The following is a 22,004-nucleotide window of genomic DNA, read 5'->3' on the forward strand; positions in this document are numbered from 1 at the left end:
AATAACCCCCCAACTTACCTGAATAGTCGTATCTCATTGGACCCATCCACCGTTTCTTTTCACTATCTTTTAATATGTCTCCATAAAAACCGTAACCCAACAATGATACAGAGTACTTCAAAAATGTATTGTTATGATGCACAGAGGAGACATCCAGAGGCTGGCTATCACCTACAGAGGTTAGAAAGTACAAAGTTCCATTAAGGTTTATTTTGTTTCAAGCTGCAAAAATGATAACAACTTCAATGTTACGTATTTTTTTAATTATAAAAGTATATTGTACAACATACATATGAATCATATATACATATACATATATTTCTTATACATGGAGAAAGAGAATCATTTTTTACAACTCATTTCTTTCAATATTTAAAAAGCATTAAGCACTAAGTGAAAAGAAAGGTCAGTATGCTAAAAGTATATAATGAAGAATTTGCACTAGGGCTATACAGGAGTGGGAGAGGATGTTACAAAAGAGATCAAAGCTGGAACTGTATGTCCAATGAATAAATTGTACATTTCTTAGTATCAGAGGATAGATAATTCAACCTAGAAGGGCCCTTAGGAGGCTTCTCATCAAACTTCCCACTCAAAGCAGGTTCAGCTAGGAGGCTGGATCAGATTACTAAGCGCTTTATCCAGTCAGGTCTTGAAAATATGTGAAAACGAAGTACACAACCTATCTGATGTCCTTGTAGTGGAAGACTCAGAAGTGTGTTTTTTTTTTTTTTTAATTTTAAAAACATCTGAACCAGTCTGACCCTATGCTATTTAACTTTATGCCCACCCTTTTATGTACTTGAGAAACACACTTAGAAATTTAAATACATATATGCACATTTAATAATCCAACTAAGATACTGTGATTTACTAAGCACATATTTAAAGGAGCTCTTTAATTCCAGTCCAGTGGGGCTAAAATCTACGTATGCTGAACAGAGTTAACTGTAGGTGAGCAACAGAGAAGCCCATGTGTAAATCTTTGCAACAGCAGCTCCTAAAACTGCTACTGTTAAGCACTCAATAAGCAAGTAATAATGAAAGAACAGTCAGCTGGAAATTGCATCCTTTATGCTTACACAAAATGGACATAACTGAAGACAATCCTGTACAATTTTTCAAATTCAGTATTAAGAACTGGGTGACTGTGTTACCTCAGCATATGGCAGATTGGACGGACATCACTAGTTGCAATGCAGTGAGTATGCAAGCTGTCTCCTTTAGCCCCCATGCAATTCAGGGACTCCATTACTTGAGGACTATGAGAAGTGGCAATGCCAGTACCTCTACTTACTGAAGACAACATATCAAAAAGCATTTACTGAAGAACAGTTGCTTTCTTCTCTAGCTCCTCCTCAAATATGTGATTTTTAGACTGTAAAATGGGGAATTATTAGCTAATTCCAGTCAAGCAGAAGCCACATTTCTAACTTGGTATGAAAGCATTAAATTGCACAAGAAAATTAGGCAACTAAGTTTAAAATAATACTATTCAAATGTACGTGCTACTTGTGACAACTTTGAGATGTATAATCCAATAATTTATGCTGTTTATTATATTTTACTACTATTTTAAAAAGCATGCCAGACAGCATGAAATCTTAAGCACCAAATATAAAGTTTCAAAAAGTTATATTCCCTTGAAAACAATGAATTACAGTGGAAAAAGCAATTAATTTTTAACCTCCCATATTTCAAATCAGAAAGAGACTTAAATCCCAGACAAAAAGTTCATTTTTCAACTTGGTTGTTATATTCAAATTATATTTCACAGGCATGTGGAAAACAATAACCAAATGAAATTACTATTTTTGGATACTGGAAACATTTTCGTAGCAAAAGAGTGATTTTTGATCACCCACCTACAATAATATGAAGAGCCGATGTTACCGGATCAGAAATGCCAACAGTCGAATAGCATACGCAATCTGTTGATCCTGAAAAATAAAGACTGAGAGATTACTTTGTACATGTTCAAAGCAAGTATTGTCGGTATGGTTCTCTGAATAAAAGCTTTCTATTCTTGTAGCCTGCCCTTTTCTATTTTATGGAACAAAGTTAAATATATAGATAGAAATATTATGATTTAAATTGGAACAATAACTTTTTTTCAGGTAAATAGAACTTGTTTGTCTCCACACAAAGTACAAGGACTTAAACAATATATATATGTAACTCCAAAACTAACTCGTAGGTTCTCGGTTCTCTTCCCTAGAAATAAGTCCTTGAAAGTCAAGGTTGGAAAACTCAAAACAAAAACTTAACTTGTCCAAATATCTACTCTCAGATTTGCTACTGATATACTAGATTAGAGCAGCTCATATACAGAGCACTTGATTCCTAAGGCCTAATCAAAGTAAAACATAAAATTAAAAATGTAAGAATGATCAATCACTATTTAAAATCCTCTTTTGGTTCTTTCACACTTTGAAAGCAGTCAGGACATATACCATTATCAAAAGGAACAAAAAACATCCTTTTGCCTCCAACTTATTTCTGAGAAAATGGACATCACTTCCCCTATCGATTAAGTGCACAGAAGAAGCCTCTATCAAGCAAACACAATGCAGAAGGCAGCCACTGTGAACAAGAAGGAGCTCTGTGAGCCAGTTAAAGAGAAGATAAATATAACAGAACTGGCAGAACAAAGGAAAACGTGACTAAGAGGTCTCTCTCTACACAGACTGATGTTCATGATGGTGCAAATGTACCACTACAAGCTTATGTTGTTGTATAGGAAACAGGGCTCCAGTTTCTCTCAGTACCACAACAGATGAGGTACACAAAAGATGCTACTGTGCCTAATTTGGAGTTTTATAGCAGAAAAAATGTAAGTAGAGTTCAGATACTTAAGTTACGCTTCATTGCCATTTTTTCCAGTTTTATATTGCCACCTATACTCACGAATTTCTGTTAGGAAGAAAATTCTTACTACTTCTGAAAAGAAAACCAAAACCAATTGGCCACTAGAACACCTGACCTGAATTTTCTGCTAAATGTACAAGAGTAGCATTTCATCCAGCCTTCCGAATTTCTTTGAGATAAGTTTGTATTCTGCTACTAGAATTACCTTAAAGTCACTTCTGTCCTGATGTAAACAGCCAGAGCTTCCAAGTAGTCTAATGCTCTGGGTGGGAGGAGAAAAGGGGCATCCACACAAGCTAGATTTAAACACTGGAGGCTCCCTATACTCTTCTGTAGTCAATTAAAAGCTGATTTATCTGCTGGGCAATTTTACAGGAGCTATTTTCATTTCTATTCAGTTAACAAGCAAGGGAGGGCTAAAATTAGACCTGATGTCTGAAATTAACTCACAAGAGTCTAAAATGGCAGGCTGGGGAAAATACCAACAGGGTTTACCAGCTATCAAATGATCCCTCTTTCTCAGACTTGCCAGTGGAGTAAAAAAACCACCAACAACAACAACAAAACAAAACAAAAACAACAATAAAAAAACAAACTGTAACTGACCTACAAAACAGTAAACATTTTTTTTCTTCTCAGATCCAGTAGTATGGAGCAAGAAAACCAGTATCATTCATCATGTACATTCTAAGAGAATATAACTGCTCCTAACACCAACCACATCATGCCAAGTATGAACCTAACAATGCCAGTTTCAAGGTCACAAAAATGTTCATAATTAGTAAGGACTTGGATCTCTTTGAATACTTCAGAGCCAAACAGGTAGTCCAAACGATTTTGGAAAAAAAAAGTTTTTTTCTCCTTAGTTTTCATTAGATGGGTCTTGAATAGATATGGAGTCTACTACTCAGGAGATACACACGTAATGGTCACTGAAATCTGGCTTATTTCATCAATACAAATCTGGTAGAGAAAGCAGTGTTAGAACGTGAATATACAGTTTGACTTACACGTCTTGATGAACACTCAGTTTGTGCAAGAAGCTTACACAGAGCTTAATTCTTGACTAATGTTAGGTATTAGATGCTTTTTTTTTTTTGGCTAAAAACGACATAAAAATGATACCAACGCTCTGCTAGATTTTCTTTGTGGATTTGTAAGGGCCAGAGTACAACAGAGTAAAGGAAAATAAAAGAGGTTTCTATGGATTACACAGAACTATTCCTGCCCTTCCAAGGCATATATGAAGCAGTTAGACTGCTTTTTAACAGTCTAATTCAGCTCTAATTCATTTAAAAAATAAATAAATAAGATCTTCAGATTGGAAAAAAACTTTTGAATTGGTTGTGCTGGAGGAGAAGAAAATCAGTGTGCAAGGGAATGATTAAGTTTCAAGCTATGACACCTAAAAGTAGTTACAGAAGTACATGTGACACTGTAGACTGTATTTCACAGCTCCCATTCTGGTCAAAGAGATCTTGTTAGAAGAGCTGATGGCAGCTTGAGCTCGATTCGTACACACACAAGCATCTTGCACCACTTGAGGGGCATCTCAAGAAATAAAACAACTGCACAAGCAGGCAGTTGCAACACAAGATTTACTGATCAGATGGCCCCTGGCTATAACATGCGTTTAGACATCCATCTCACCTGCAGACAGACAGCAGATAGCATCAAAATCTGGGTATCAATTTCAAACAAACTCAACCTACGGAGAATTACTCCGTTACGTAAATGGCACCAACCACCAGTGTTCAAGTGCTGCAGATTACTTTGCTTGGCTTCCCACTGTTACACTAGTACACTAGATGTAGAGGGCTAGCACATTTCAAAGGGCACTACGCCACTGTATGTAGACAGCTGAATCCCAAGCTGAAACATCCCAGCTACAGAAAGTTCTCATCCCAGATATTTTGATATTAAGAGCCTATTGAGAATAGTAAGTGTGTAAAGGGCACATCAACTCTTACAGTAGCTAGCCCTTGTTAAAACAAGTATAATTGCTTTGAATCTTTACCATACATGATGTATGTTTCATTAACCCATTTTCCCAAGAGTTTGTTTGTTACTAGGAGGTATTATATAGCCACACAATTGCTATATAGGTAAATTCTTCCACTTTCTTCCCATCCGCAAATTAATTTTTTTTAATGTTAATGATATAAAAACTAACCAAGGTTTTTTTCAAGCTTTAGGTCATAGCATACCAAAGTAATAAGCAAAACCAAATGTCATTCTAACTGGTTACATGGATGATTCTGTGGACAAAATCAATGTTTACCATCCGAAATAAATAAGAGGAAAGGCAAAGCATTCAAATATCATTTTTCAAATGATTAAGACTACTAACTTACCACTAAGTCTTCTCAAAACAAAACACATGCTCCTTCTTTGGGCTATGACTATTCACTTTTGCACTTTTATTGATGGAAAACTAAACAAATTCCAAAGAACTGGACGACTGTCACTGCAGTACTAAACTAAGCAGGTGACAGAAGCAACAGTCAGCTCGATGTTGATCCTAGAGCAAGCAGTGAATTTAACAGAGAAATAGTAACGCACTTAGCACTCAAGAGCATTGCTCAATGTGAGATACCCTTGACAATTGGACAGGCATTTCTACAGTGTATTCTGAATCCTCAGGGAGAAATTACCTTGGCAATGGGTTTTCCACTGCATACAATAACAGCTTCATTATGGTTCTTGTACATTTATGTTATCTTTATAAAGCCAAAATTTTGTAAAGTCATCATTTTTAGGCACCCATCAAGAAAATATCATGCTAATTCTTGGTTGAGCATCATTTAGTACTTCGAAAAATCTAGACGGTGACTTTGCTGGGAAGTGATTTTTAAAGGACAAGGATCTGACACATTCCTAAGTAAGGAGGCAAAGTTACTGTTACAGGGAGAGATGGATGGCTTGGGCACCCAGAAACCAATAAATCAGTTTCACATCTGCAGAATGCTAGGTTAGCTTAAAAAGAAACACTTCAGAAGGATTTGGGGCATTTTTTGTTGTATTCTTGTAGATAATCACTTCAGCAGAAGTTCAGTACCACAGCATATCAAAAATGGTAATAATGGCAAATTTAGAAGATGAAATTAAAATCACAAACATTACAGGGAAAAGTAATCTTGACTGACTTGTTCTCATAGCAGCCCCACCGTATCCAATGCAGTATTTAGCTCTAAAACAGTCATTTCCAGGAGTATAACCAATTTAAAATGATGAAGGTGAAACACAAAACATTGGACTTCACCTTCCAAATTGAATGTACTCATCCTTGAAATGAGATGCTAACTAAACTGCAAAGGTCATTAAATATTACAAATATTGTAACCGGGAAGGCTGCAGATACGTCATTTGGAATCTTAAAAAAAAGATAGCTTTTTACGCTATGCTTTAACACATTTTCCAAGAGAAATTTTACAGCCTAGATGGCAGTAGTATAGGAGTCCAGTCACACTTCATGATTTCACTTCTAGCTGGTTTTGAAATTTGTGAATGAATCTTTTTTCTATGCAACCTTCCCGTACGAAGTCTCTGCTGGTTTTAACATGAGCTTCAATAGCCACACATCAACATGCTGATTATAATCACCCTTCATGCTTCAATCCTAGGCATTAAGAGTTCATATCCTTGACTGCAGCAAAAGCAAGAGGAATCTGGATGCACTAGAAGCCTAAATCACTATGACAATTAACACTTTGTTTCTGCATTTTACTCAATACTCTCCAGTACTTGAAAGATTTTTCCCCTATTCCCAGGGTAGACTGGCAGGCTCGGTTTCTGGAAAGAGAAAACCTGCACTAGTATTATGCCACAGCACAGCATGCAGCAGGATTTTTTTACCTGCTGAGATCATAAAGGCATTTAATCTAATCGGTTCTCTTTTACTAGAGGAGTTTCCAACAGCTGTTGACAGCTTTGTCCCCCTCTTCTGTGCCAGGTTTAGGAAGGAGAATGAATTACTTTGGCTTACTCTAGAGGGTATCACTTTAATACTAAAACACGTGGACGAAACCTCAGTGCCACGTTCCAATATAAAAGGTTTTCTCTGGTTTCAAGTTATATGCAGGCATACGGCCACTCTGGCTGTAGGAAAAAACCACAGCTGTATGTGCTTTAAGGGCAGCTGGTACTAGCAGAAAGTAATAACTAAAGAGAAGGTTTTTTTAGGTGCACTGACTTGTAGTTACACACTAAGTGTAGAACTGTCAGGTTGCCTCTAAGTACTTTTAACAAGAAACCTGTTTACAACAGCAGTCAGTCAATTTACATTGGCAGATTTAGGAACAGCTGCAACTAATACAGAAGTTCAGAAGTTACAAAAGCCATGTGAATAGGAGCCTTTATTCATGGCATTTTAAAAAACAAGTTATTTCATAAAAATGTAGAATAAATCATAAGATTAACTGATATTTTTAAACAGAAGACAGACTACTCTATTTCCTTAGTGTATTTCCAGATACCCTGAAAGAGCCACGTAGGGGCTTGCTTCAGAAAATAAGAATTACGACTTACAGGTACCATTGACTTTATAAAAAGATTCTGCAGAATGGGATTCTGCCTATGAAATAAAGCTAATTCCTCAAAAAAAGATCATATAGGTGAAGGTGTTTTACCATTAAATCTTTCTTTCATTTGTAGTTTCAAATCTCTGTTCAATTAAATTGACGGTTTCTGAGCAAAGATTAAGCCTGCTGAATTGAGTGCTAGTTTGAATGTAGACAGTGTTTAACCACAGCAACAAAAGTGCAGCAACCTGCCACGTTTCTGCTAACGCAGCTTGAAGTTAGGAACTAAAAGATTAAAAGAAAAAAAGAAAAACCACTGAGACACTGTCACCTTATCCCAGGCACCTGTCCTCACTGAATAAATTGTCTCCACGTGTCCGTGTGTCAGAAGACACACTTAGAACTTAATCCCTGGGTAACGGTTGTCGTCAGTATCAGTTGACATGTTCTTAGGATTTTAAGAAAATGTTGGTTGTAATGAACTAAAAAAGCATTATGCATCAAGCTTTCCTGTATTTATGATTTGCATTGCTTTATTCCTTTTTACCTGCTGTATTTCAGGATTGTCAGTTTAGCTTTAAAATATTCCTTTTAAAGACTTCATTTATTCTGGAATGAATAAATTCTCCCTGAACTACTCTGAGAACCAGGGGATCTGCTAGAGTCAATACATGGTCACAGCTCCATCACGTCAAGTGAAGTGTAGAACCGCACAACAGTCAGGTAAGCACCACAGAGAGCAGCTTCACAAGAAGTTTCGTCAGTCTGGAAAAAAAGTCCTGCTGCCTCCCCAAGCATCCTGCAACGCATGGGCTTGGCTATTTCATACACAATCTCAGGTCTCCGTGATAGCTAGATGTGTTAAGAAAGGGTTAAGAGTTGTTCAGTGAGTTTGATAAATATATCAAAATAATATTCCCACAGGCACTTTCACGTATTTCAATAATGAAGCATTTTAAATATTGTACAACATAATTCGTATCTCGATCTGTTTGTATCTTCTGTACTTCCAAAGAACTAATTAACAGAATTTCAAGACCAGCTTCCTTATACATCATTGTAAACAACTTTGGAAGCATCAGAATAATGACTTAAAGAAAATATTTGAGTCTTAGCACCGATTACAAGGCTGGATGTACCTCATGGTAGTTCCGGAACACAGCATGCACTATGCATCCAGATAGCAAACAGCTACAGCAGACAAAAATAACAACAAAACCACTGAAGTACATCAGAGAAGAAAGTAGCTTGACACACATGAGCAATTTTAAAGGATCAGTGAAGCTCATACTTCCTGGCTGCGACTGGAAAAAAACTCATTAAGAAATTGTTGAAAAGGCAAGGTTAAATCTTTTGATTTTATGATGCTAATAGCTAATTTCCTTTTCCTAGGGACAAAGAAATAGCTTTCAACACTGACGTTCTGTTTTGTTATTTTTTTTTAAACAGTCTTTTTATGGTCACTAGTATCACCAGTAGGCAATTTTTTTCTGAAACCAAATCATGTAAGCAGAACTCCTTAATCCAAGAAATAAACATTAATAAGGGAAATGAAGGGTAGAGCACTTCACATTCTATTCTTTAAGGTTAATATACAAACTGATTTTAATACAAAGTTTCAACAAATAAAAACAGATTACAGTTAAATACAGGGTTACACAGAACCCTTAATGTGCTAGCTAACAGGAACGAAAAAATATAAGGGGATATTCACATTACAACTTGCAATACAGTAACAGTTAGACATCTACCAGCAGAAGCTGTTAAGCTTTTTCTGAGCAACAATTCAGATGTTTAGGTTTAGATACATTCTTCTTGAAGATACAAGGAACATAAAATTAGTCACCTAAAGCCTGAGGGTACTATGTTCTATTTCACCTGGTGTATTTTTATTGCTGATGTGAAATTTTCGGATAAAGTCTGTGTTTCAGTTCTAGTTAGAAACTCACAGTATTTATTTCATATCAGTTCTTTAATTCAAATCTCAACTGTCTGACAAGGAAAAGAGAACAGCATACCAATGACACCAGAAAGTGCACTTGTCTTTCCACACAGTCCACAAAATAAATGCAGATAAATAATATAAATAATAAATGCAGATAAATAATATAAAATCGCACATAATTGCCATTAAAGAGTTGCAAGACTGAATCCAATCTTGGACAAGAGAGTCATTTAAGTCCACTTTTTAAGGCATCCCACCAACTGGCAGGGATGAGGTAACAGGTAGGCCACTAGATTTAACAACAAGCTTAATCCAAACAGTGACTGTGGTCAATAAAAATTAAATTTATCACTGAAGAACTGAATCCTGAGACAAATGCCTCTCAATGACGCTATGTGGCTGAACTGTGAAGGTACAGCGTCTGGCACCAAAAGTAGCCCGGGCAGAAAATGCAGCTATCTGGAACCTGAGGACTGTTCCCCAGCTGCAGTTGCTTTATGTTTTCTGTGATAACAAATGGGAAAACAAAAAACAAAATAAACAAATAAAAATATATATATAAAAAAAAAAACAACCACAAACCAGAAATAACCTGTTGCCAGAACAGTGGGATGGTCTTACTGCAATTCTAACAACATTTGTGGAGCATTTGGAACTGAAGGAGAACAAAACCAGAAACACACACAACACTTTTGCCCCCACAGGTTAAGTCTCTGTTCAATAAATTTCACTCATTAATGTGTTTCGATGACCAAAGACATTACTGTCAACATCTTATCTTGTATTAACGTAAAATGAGCCACAGAACTAAGAGAGCAAGGAACAAACAACAAATTCTCAAGTTGCACATTTAAGATTTCCTTTCCTTTGCAATGCATCCTTCCCAAATAGCAGTGCATACGATCAGTAATTATACTGGGATACAAAGAGCTACAGTTAGGTGTCTTTATTGTATACTATTGCTCGTATCTCACGCTTAGGCCTAATTTCAAGAAGTTATGAATAGAAGGAATTTCAACAAGAAATGAATAAAGTAAACTGAAAGTTAACCCTTTCTTACCAGCAGGGATTATGCCAATCCTTATATTGCATTGGACTAACGGTGCTTTGGGATTATTTTGGTCTATGCCAGAGTCCTTCTGCATTCTTCCAATGAGACCATGCATCACTTCACTGAACATGCCGTCCCCACCAACACAAACAACACTGCCAGGAAACACAAATTAGAATGCACACTAACAGTCAATAAACAACACGGCAAGTGTTCTACTTAGGGCATGCACTGCACATCAAATATAGTTGTTCTTATCTCCTCCTCCAGTTTTTACGGAATATAGTAGCTCACAGTCAACTTGGCATTAAACAAAAAGCAGAAAAAAAATTCAAGCTACACAACTACAAATGCGCCTAGATGGTTCTCTAATGTTTGAAAAATGTTGGAATGCAACCTAAAAATTTTCTCTGTCCTCTATTGCTGTATGCAGACAGACAGGTATCTGTGGAAAATCACTATACAAGGAAAACACTGAACAGGACTGCACACACAGCTTTCTAAGTAAGCAAAATGGAAATAGGGTACCTTTACTGAAAAGCGAGAGGTAAGTTTAATATCTGTGGCTTCAAGCAGAAGCGTGCCATTTTACAATATTCATTTAGCAGGGATATGAAAGTCAAAAACGGAAAAATGCATGCTTGCATGCTCTTTTGAACGTGCTGATAGCCCAAACAGACAGAAGTCATGTATATCTACATAACCACTCATAATGAAACAGAGTTCTAAATGTTACCAGAAGCAAAACTTTGGTTTGCAAAATTAATTCAGGTCAGAGCTGGTGCAGCAGCTACACAGATCCTCAATATGTTAAAGCTCAGCAGTGTCCACACCCAAGCAAATACTAGGAAGTAAAAGACTAATTTACAGCAGTATACATTTCATGCACAATAATAAAATGCACGCTCTGAACTCTAAAAGCATGAACATTCTGTAACCGAAAGACTACTTCCAATACACTTTGAAGGAACACATGACAAATCCAAAATTATACATGATTTGGAACATTTCCTGTTTTCTATAGCAATCATTTCCAATGCATAAACACCAACTCTTCCACAGTCAGCAATAGATACTGCAGAATGAGCACTCATCCCATAGGACAAGTTAGTTGATTTAGTTTTTAAGTATCGATGACTTAGACCTATTATTGTATTTTCAGAATTCTCTTATTGTCAATAAACAATTTTTTCCCATTAATGGAGAAGACAGTCTTATACTGTCCAGGTCTAAGTCAACACCTAAGAGACTGTGCGAGAAGGGAGAAAAGGAGGTTTGTGTTTCCTCATTATAATGAATTTATCTCCTCAAAGCTTAAATACATTATTCTTCAACTGTCTCATCTTTCTGTGCAGCTTCTAAGGAGGAGAGGAAGTGGTCAAAAATTTCCACCTCAGCTTAAGGTCTATGTTCTATTTGTAACAAATTGTATATCCAGACTCAGAGATAACAGAATAATATCAACTTCTATTCCTACCAAGGGTAATTTTTTAAACTGACAAATGAAAAAGTTCACTGATACAAAATTAGCATGACCAAGCTGATTGCAAACATCAGATGATCATCAATGCATGAGGCACATGTATGAAGGCCCCTAGTGAAGGACTACTGTAAAAGACATCTTCCTAAAGTGTTTCTTACATTTTGGGTTTATTTTTCTAATGGAGTAGCATTTCACTTGTTAGATAATAAAAATAAATTACATTCAGAACTTCAGGAGTAGCCATGAAACAAATGAGTTTTAAAAGAGCTGTGCTCCCTTCCAACCTCAACCTTTCTGCAATTCTGTAAACTAATTCAAAAACTAGAAGAAAAAAAATGAAAGTTTTCCACAGACCTGTGAAACAGGCATATATATGAATCACTATTATCCTCATGCACATCAGATTTATTCTAAACAGTCATTATTTGTACAATATTAGAGCATTAATATATGCCATTAACATATGTAGTTCTGCATAATAACGTACAAGAACCTGCTATACGGTAACTACGTTGGCTACTTTAATTAAGCATCTTCAAGGGGAAGCTGCTCTGTCACTGAGCTATTGGATCAGTACACTCACCAGGGGAAATTCTTATTAGGAGAAATGGGAAGAACAAACAGGAAACATGCACAAGAGGTTTATACAATACGCCTCAGCATATACACTTGGAAGGTAAGGAAGCAATTATCAATAAGAATCCTGTATCTAGTTCCAAAATTACAAGCACAGCTTTCCCAAATTGGGAATCTGTAGATTGAATGAAGAATCTCATCACTGAATGAAGGAAAACTCACTTATCAGAAGTGACTTATGAGGACAGGTGAACAACAATTAGATGTAGGAATCCAAAGCTTTCCCTCTATGTGAAAAGAATAAACTAAACTTAGAGAGAAACACACGCTTATGCGATTGAAACATTCTTTTTCAATCTTCCATTTAACCACATGATCTGCTGTTTAATAATGTGCAAAAGAACTGCTTCCTAATGTTACTGTTCACCATAGAAACATACACAATGGTCTAAAGTCAGGCTTAGAAAGACAGCATGCAGTTCTCAAGGTACCTGCCATTCAGGCCCAGTCTGGGAATGGAAGAACTCTGAGATTCTAAAAAGCTGCACTTCTCTGGCCAACTGTTCTTCTCAGTCATGGTAGGGAAACCAAAAACAACCCCCACCAGAACAAGATTTAAGCTGGAACTACCAAAGAGCGATTTAGAGAACCTTTAAAATGAGTAAGTACATCTACACTAGAGATTGTTTCAATCCGTCAAAAATGTTTTGGGTACCACTACAATTGGTCACTGCCACTTGGTGTAAAAGCAAGTTGCTAGGAGGGGATTCCATCATGTTTTAAAAGATATCTTCGGGGATGGGAAGGCTCATCTCCTCCTTTTAATTCTGGCATATATCCCCAGATGGTAGAATCACCTCTCTTTAGAGCTGAACAACTCACCATGCTATCTTAAAGTCACCGTTAAGCTTCAAGTTGTTCCTATTATTCCTAAGCTTCCTAGAACATCCAACTTCTGCAGTTACTTATATACATACTGCACGGTGAGATTAAGCTGGCTGTTTTGTTGCATGCGGTTTTGGTTTTAAGCTATACATTTTTGTTTGTTTTTAGAAAGGCAAGGATTCTCTGCTTGTCTTCCCACTTTGATGTTGCAACATTTCCTAAGTAGTCTTCCTCCTTTCCCCAAAAGTCCCAACTTCTGTTTAACTATTTATTTTGAAAACTTTTTTAACTATTTATCTGAACCTCCTGAAAAATACTTTTATTTTTCTGATGAAACGGTAAGTGGCCTTAATGAGAATACACATATGCACAGCTTACAATAATACATATAATCTGCATCAATATAAAGCGTTAGAAGTTTTAAGTTGTAGAAGTTCCACTTCTCAATACTTTACTAGACTAAGTCTATAGGGGTGAAGGCTAAAACATTATATTACAGTAGAAATGGAATCCTCCCATCCACACTAACAAGTTCAGCTACACCTTCTTGAATCTCACCTAAGAGTAGCCTGTTTTGATAGTCCTTGACAAACCCTGCAGGACAGAATGATTGATTACCACTTTGGGCACCATCTCATACAATAGCCAATTCTAGACATTGGCTTCCTTGATTCTCTTTCCCACTCTGTATTGAGATGCCACCAATCCTCAGTATTATATACTTCAAATGACTTAAGTCAGATGAAAAGGAGAAAAATCTTAAATAGCTTTTTTCTAGGTTATTTTCCTTGCATATCTGCAAAATCAAGGAAAATGCCAATATTGTCAAAACGGTTTACATAAAGTCAACTTATTTTAAAGCAGGTCTAGGAATTCAATCTGTGAATGTAGTTTCTTACAATTACAATTTGTCAACATCATGCCTTCACTTGATTTATACCATGCAAGTATATTTTCAGAGTACTCTTGTAAATCTAAGTGTTAGTTGTTTTTTTTTTTTTTTCAGTTTATGAACTTAAAAGTACCCGCCTACAACCATAGTAAGATATAATTTTAAAATACTGTAGTTATGAGAGTTTATTTGCATAGGTTCTGCATACATTTTCAATTTTACAATCATATGGCTCATTTCATGTCATGAAACAGAACTGATTAGTTTATTCATTAAAAATACTCCGCTTCTACAATTGACTTAATGAGGGAATGCAATTTTATTATTCAGCTAAGTATTCTTTTAAACCAGTAATTTCACAAACAGAACAAAACTGGTGAAAAAAATAAAGCCAAATGACATAGCAGTTATTTGCACTTGGTGAAAGGAACTTTATTAAACATTTCTAAATAGTGCATGATTTTACACTAATACAGTTTTTTGGACTCATGTAAGTGTCAAGATCACCTACTACAAAACTCTACAGGATATTTCTCAGGCTATCACAGAACACTCAGCTTCTGGATCAGCAAAAGTAATCTTACATTGATCTTCTGCACACCAATCTCATGCAAATATCATTATACTACACATGAATATATTACATATTGAACAGATTTACTGAAATGGTTCAGTTTTCTTTGACACTCCTAAACGTGAATAACCTCATACAGAAAGGAACATGTCCTGCATCTTCCGACTGTTGCAATAAACATATCACCAATGAACTCTACTATTTTAAGTTAGAGACTACAAGAGACAGAATACAGAATAGATCAGTGAGGGGGAAAAAAAGGAGCAAATGAAGTTACTTACCCATCATATTTGTTAATATTAACTTCAAATAAGTTGTCCTTAGCATGGTTAGCATGTTCAGTTACTATGAAGAAATGAGCACATAAAAATTACTGTTCTAAAAATACTGTTATAAAAAGATATGATTGTTAAAACTGTTATTAATTTATTAATAACCATGATTCTATTGTCAGTATGCCCACAAGAACAGCTTGCCCATAAAAAGTGCTTCAAATGATTTTGTGCCAAGGAAAGAATTGAAAGAGACAAGCACTATGAGATATATATATTTATATATATATATATATATATATATATATACATGGCTATATATAGCACAATTTTTAGCGAAATATTTTTCAAGTGAACAATTGTTTTTAAACTGTAAAACTGAAAGAGAGAGGAAAAAACAGTATTTATTATAGATGAAGAGATCAAATATCTCAGAACTACCCAAACTTACAAATTATTTTAAGTTTGTACCTAGTAAGCAGAAAATGGACATAAGGTCATGATTTATCTGGGTATTTACACTTTAACTAGAAAACGTTCCCTCTCTACTGCTTAGATTCATTCACTTAGTAAGAAAAGGTAAAATAACAGAAGGAACTTAAACACCATACCAACTCTTTAAGACATTTCTGAGTAGCGTATTAAGATACTGAAATATTCATTACTCACTAACAACATCAGTGGAGATAGAAGCCAGACTGAAGAGTGGAGCAACCTTCTGTTCATAAATCCTCTTCCCTTGTCGTTTTCCTCCGTATGGATTAATATACACAAGCAACTGCTTTGGTCTACACTCTGCAGTAAGGTAAAAAATAAGATTTTTTTTTTTAACTCAAAAAAAAAATTCAACAAGCTATGCAAAAACAAATCAGAAAATGCTAAAGTGAACATAACCTGTTTCTTCTACCTTGTTTATCATACCAAGTATACTGACAAAATTGAGTGAATGGGTAATAAGACAGCAGGTGAAATTCAGGATCAGCAATGTTGATTACTTTTTTTTTCTTCATACCAGCAGAACCGCAACGCATCAAATGGTATGACTAGGTAGAAAACTTGAAGAATAAGCAAATAATATGTAACTGGGATCTGGATTTCTGCCTCATGTTGTAGTTTCACAAGTTGTATCAGTTACAAAGAATTAAACGCATGCATGCACAGTAGAAAACTAATGGGAGAAAAATCATTCTGAGTGGATACAAACTACCTGAGCCAGAGGCTGTAAGACCTTTCTGGAAGCTAAGGCTACTGTGCCAGAGGATGTAGGATTCACTCTGCTCTGTATGCTCTTATGAAGTATTTGCCAATACAGACCTTTTGTCTGGCTCCATGTGGCTAGTCTCACGCATATTATTCTCACAGCACATTCCCACTACATGATGTTAGTAGCACAGGCATACAGGACAAAAAATCCAAGCGCAGCAGGAGGAAAGGAACTTCCACATGAGACATACATACAAATACTTTTCCATTAATTTATGTAAACAGTGCTGCTGCTTTGGTAGCATATTTAAAGCGAATTTCCTTTGTGCTATAAAGAAGCAATGAGGGTATTTCACAAAACTACATGCTGCAACAGCAAAAGTTTGCCCTACATATGTAAGCCCTTCTCCTCAGAAAGGACCTTTGAGATTACTATTTCAAGTTTGTTCAAATTGCTATGGGTTTACATTGGCGGTGGCGATGAAAACAATTATTATATCTCTGTACCAATAGATACCTGAAATGGTAATGCTTCCTACACCAAGAGACACTTTTTTTTTTTAATAGAACACATCTGTTATAACATTTGTACCTTCTCAGACGACATTCTAAATTGTTATTTTAAAAGAATAAACAGAGTTATTAGATCAACACACATAATAAATCCACCCAAGCTAGACTTTTTGAATGGTTTAAAGCTACCACACGCCAAAGCACCATCCTCTCTGAGAACCTGTTACCTTTTTTGAAACTGTTTGTTACCGACTGAATGAACGTTTGTACTCAGAGATGTCTGACCAGGCCACATGTCTCACGGATGCAGTGAACAGGTGCACAAAACCCATTTCTTTAAAAATTTTATTGGAAGACATACCTCAGGTGTAACACATACAAAAGAAAAAAAATGGTGAGATGCACACTTCCGATGCCTGTTCAAAAGAACATTTTTTTGTTAAGTATCTATTTTTAGGTATTTTTAGGCCTTGCCTGAGTCATGTTGTATGTGTAACTGTCTCCAGGCCCTTCCCCATTTGTCTCTCTCTCTCTCTCAGATGGAGCTGAGCTCTACGCTGTAGGTAGCTTGTCCCCAGTCCTGCCTCCAGTCCCACCTCCTGCTGCTCTGGATGGACTTGATTTCTTTGTCGTGTCTGGGCTGTAAATGGGACCTGCTGCTATCCCTGTCCTGCTCAGGAACACTGGGACCGTACCCTGGCCAGTGAGGGCACTGCCTGTGCTGTTGTCACCCTTACCTTGCCTTCTGCCACGGAGTCGTCCTGCTCCTGCTGCTCCCTGACATCTATGAAGTTGTCTCTGTCAGGAATGACTCCTGCAAAATTACTCTTAGCCTTCCAAAAAGTAGATGCCCAAGAGTTCCAGAAATTATTACCTGGAACTCTGACCTAGATAAGGTACATTGTTACTGAGAGTGGATATGTGACACATAAGCACAAAAAGCCACCCACAAGTCCAATAATTCCTACAACCCTTGCCCTTGGATCTTGAGAATATCTCAGATTTCTGAGCCTACATCTACGCTTTACATTCTCCAAAGCTAGAATCTTTTAAAGATGCTGCTAAGCTCCCACTATGTCCTTACTTTGCAAAAATAATTTACAAAAAAGGTATAAGACACCTATAGTCCTGGCTGATGAAACACTCACTCAGTACAGCTTACAGATGTAAGTACAGCAAGATGCAAAGTAGTGACAAGAAGATTCCCCACCTGCCTCACCTTAAGGTAGCCTTAAGAGTTTAAAAAAGATATCAAAAATCTCAAAATAATCTTGATTGAAGTACATGCCTGTAAAATGATGTTGCAAATGTTAGTGCTTTGTCGAACTTACTCTGCATTTCAAGTAATTCCTTCAGTGCCTGCGTCCACTGGTTACACAAGTTCTCATCAACGCACCAAAACGTCACATCTCTGCACCACCAGCGGTGATTTCGGGCTTTTTTCACGTAATACACTATTAAAAAATAAAAATTAAAAAATAATAAAAAAGAAGAGGCACAATGAGACTGTTTGGTGAAATGACATGCATTTCAAATAGATCTCTCAAATATATGACTTTTTAAAGAAGTACTAACCCCTGCTAATGAAAGGATTCAGAGCATCAACAGTAGAAACAAAAAAATTAAGTGAAAACATGCTCTGTCCTTACCTTATATCAGATACTCAAACATAAACACTTTTTAAACCCAATGCAATCCATTCTCCATAAATTGATTAGAGACATACAAAAGTTCTGAGCTTGTAGATATTTTTAGCCATATTGAAATCTGCAATGTCTACGTGATATAAAAGGCCGTAAGCTTAAGATGATAAGGCAAGCTGTCATAGTAGCTCCCATCTAACCAACAGAACAGGGTGACTTTAATTTCATAAAGCTAAAATTTGAGAAAAAAATGATTAAATCTTCTTGCACATTAAGAACTAGGTTGGTGAGATCAGAACACTCTTACTTTTCCATTTACAGTATCATCAATCATTACTACTGAAGGACTGAATGTGAGGGAAGTACTCTACAATATACTCCTTTGAATGGGAGCAATCGCTGCATCCCCAGCTTTGCAGCACAGAATTTACTACTGTTTCCCCAAAACAATCAGAACTTTTTTTGGCACTTTGTCTTATGAATGCAGTCAATAGCACAAAGAACATTTACGTGCACATATTCTGACGGTTAGGAATAATTAAGAAAAAAAACACAAACGCAAAACAAAATCAAACATTTGGTCTCATTTTTCCAGCCTTTCTTCTGATTGTCTAGTCAAGTAGCATAAGGCAAGTGTCCTACTGCAGATCCACTTAGCAGCAGAGATGTAAGACATGAGCTAGCACTTCATTATATAACCAGACAAAGCATGTGTTCTTAAAGGAAGGGTTCAAGTTCTCAAACTAAAGACCTCTAAATGTATACTGGAAGATTTTTTATACACATCATTTCTGTTAAAAATATTATTCATTCTGAAGATTACTTTCCAATCTGCCCTAAAATATCTCCAACAAGGTAATTAACACATGCATCCTGAGACTGTATCTGCCTTACCTGTGAAAGCATGTGGCTTTGCCAATTTTTGCCATTTGCCAGTGTTACGCTGTTTCCTGTTCAGTTCAGTTTCTTCTACAGCAATGATCTCAGAGGTTGGTACAAAATAGTTTTCTGTGTGAACACAAGACCTTACACATTGACATCTTAAAACAGCACCTGAATGTTTGTTTCTACATACGATGTAGATGTACAATTAGAGTAGCTGCTTATTAAGCACAATCAAGAGCATAACTAGAAGTTTGCTGAACGTTTCCAATTTCCTCTCTCATTTACTCAAAGTACATCATCGATAACCACCTATGAACTACCTCAATTAATGTTTAAAGTGTCTACGATTTCTGAGAAAGCTAGATGTTCTGAGTATAAAAACGTTTTTGCATGAAGCCAAAATCCAGTAACATTGCTTTCAGAGGAAGGAAATTGCCCCTTCAGTGACCCCTAATCCAGACATTTAAGAGTGAATAGCACAAGCTATTTCAAAGAACATGCAACTAAATCAAGCAACAGAGAAACTACAAAGGCTATTTGTTATTTTCAAGTAAGTAGCTGTCTTATGAAAGAAGGGCGTTCATAAGAATTAAGTCTTTAAATCCCACCAGGCTTTCAAACTTCAAGACCTCCTAAGAAGTAGATTCTAGATGTTATGTTTATGTATTGTTAAATCTAGTTCCCTTCCATAAACTTTAAAAGTAATGTTTTTCAGAATTAAAGGCCTCTTGTTCTTACATTATGAAAGAATTTCTTCTACCCGCATTTTTTTTCCTCTCATTGTCCCTCAACACATTCTCAGTCTTCCTAACTCCTGTCAAACTGAGAATTTTGTCTCATTTTCATTACCAATTTCAAAATTTCTCTACTTTTACCTTATCTCAAAAAAAAAAAAAAACAAGGAACTGAAAGAGCACACTGTGTATTTATGTACAAGCAAGTGGTGCACAAACATATACATACATATAACTATATAACTCTGTATTATTATACTTTTTACTATAGAAGAGATTGTTATAATATACTTTCTCTTCCACATGTAGACAGATATAAAGAGATATTAGACAAAAAACAAACACTAATACTTTTGTTACTGTTTTTTGTTGTTGTTGTTACTGGCTTCTACCCTGTATTTCAACTTTCTTGCTACTTTGCACAAGTAGTGTGGTGGTAGTAAGGAATGTAAAAGAAGTCAAACTTTTCATGAGCTCTTCACCGTGCTGACTACAATTAATTTGCTACTATTTTTTTTCCTCTGTCCTATCTGTCAACAGCTCTTCTCAGTTGTTGTGTGTTGTCACATTCTACTGAGAGCTCAGGATTATACAGGCAAGGCTTTTTTTCCTTACAGGTGTTCTAGTATTTAACTCGATATATATTCCTTTAGGGTTTGTATTCTCACAGAGATTTTAAGATTGAGTCCAAAGACATGCTTAGTGGTCTCCAACTTTACTGTGAACTGTTCTATGAGTACCTTCCTTCAGGAACCTGGCTGTATTCAAATACTTTTCACTACTTACAAAAGAAATTGCAGCTTATAATGACTGCATTTATTGTATTTAAAGCATAACAGGGAAATGCAACAATCATAGAATCTCTATAAAGATATAAGAGCAAAGACAAACTCACTAAAAATATTCAACATATATGTAGATATCACACACATACAAATGTAGGACTACATCAAGTAATTAATATTGCATATTAACAATTAATTGGACTTTCTGACATTCAGAGCAAAAATCTGCTTGTTTTTAGGAATCTCGATATGATTATCAACTTAACATTTATCCAAGTAACAACATAGACTAGAAGGAACACTAAACTGAGAAAAGGGAGCAGGTGCTTTAACCTTTCTTCTTCTAGATCTGCTTTTAGTTCTCATTTTTCTATCAGCTATGCCACCTATCCTTATGTCGGAATATGAAAGAAAGCTCATTACATTTATAAAGGCTGCACTTCAGTAACTCATTTTGATGTTGCTCACAGATATGCTACAGAACTGACAACATTTAGATCAAAATTTAAATGACAATGCTGTAATGAACGTTCTGAGAAATAGTTTTATGTGCTGGATACTTAGTATGTATGCTAGAAGCAGGAACAGAAGTCATTGTTTTATTAAGCATTTTCTGTACTTAAAAAAAGAAGAAAGAAAAGAAAAAAAAGCTTTCTAACTGTACAAATAGCAAACTTTAAAAAAACCACTTCCAAACCAGTATTACTGAAAGCATTTCTTAGGAGCATGTATTTTAGTACATACTGCATAACGTATATTAACAACCCTGGACCTTGAAACCAGTCTTACTAAGCCCTCTTAGTTCTTTAGATGTGTTCTCCACCTGAGAATCACAATTGTGGAAGTCTTGCTTTTCTAGCAAATCTCTTCACAGATATGTCAAAAAACGCAAACAATAAATGTTCTAGTTAAATACCTGCATTTTTTAATCTTACGCCACAAGAGTTACATACTGCTAAAAAACAGGGTCCTGAACAAAAAAATGGCAAAAACAAACAAACAAACACCATGATTTCACCTTCCCTCTGTAAATCTTTGTGTTTGGAGAAAGTGTTTGAGAAATTTCTCTTCTATGAATGCCAGCTATGCCAACGATGCCCCTCAGTACTATCTGACACTGTGAAAACACCAAGCAGCTCCACTGCCCTGACAGAATACACTAATTTTAAGTAGTC

The 22,004-nt window shown here is 36.0% G+C and overlaps 1 protein-coding gene across 2 annotated transcripts in view; it reads right to left on the reverse strand.

Moving 5' to 3' along the window:
- CERK (ceramide kinase) overlaps window positions 1-22,004 on the reverse strand; it is a 46,182-nt gene that overhangs the window by 17,326 nt on the left and 6,852 nt on the right. For both annotated transcript variants that reach the window (XM_040544740.1, XM_040544741.1), the window contains exons 2-8: window positions 19,320-19,433; window positions 18,114-18,236; window positions 15,736-15,861; window positions 15,076-15,139; window positions 10,394-10,539; window positions 1,866-1,940; window positions 19-171 (exon numbers count right to left, since the gene is read on the reverse strand). In XM_040544740.1, the coding sequence (XP_040400674.1) occupies window positions 19-171; window positions 1,866-1,940; window positions 10,394-10,539; window positions 15,076-15,139; window positions 15,736-15,861; window positions 18,114-18,236; window positions 19,320-19,433 (801 nt within the window). The remainder of the gene's footprint in view (window positions 1-18; window positions 172-1,865; window positions 1,941-10,393; window positions 10,540-15,075; window positions 15,140-15,735; window positions 15,862-18,113; window positions 18,237-19,319; window positions 19,434-22,004) is intronic.

Source organism: Cygnus olor, chromosome 1 (assembly GCF_009769625.2).
Source record: "Cygnus olor isolate bCygOlo1 chromosome 1, bCygOlo1.pri.v2, whole genome shotgun sequence".
NCBI lineage: Eukaryota > Metazoa > Chordata > Aves > Anseriformes > Anatidae > Cygnus > Cygnus olor.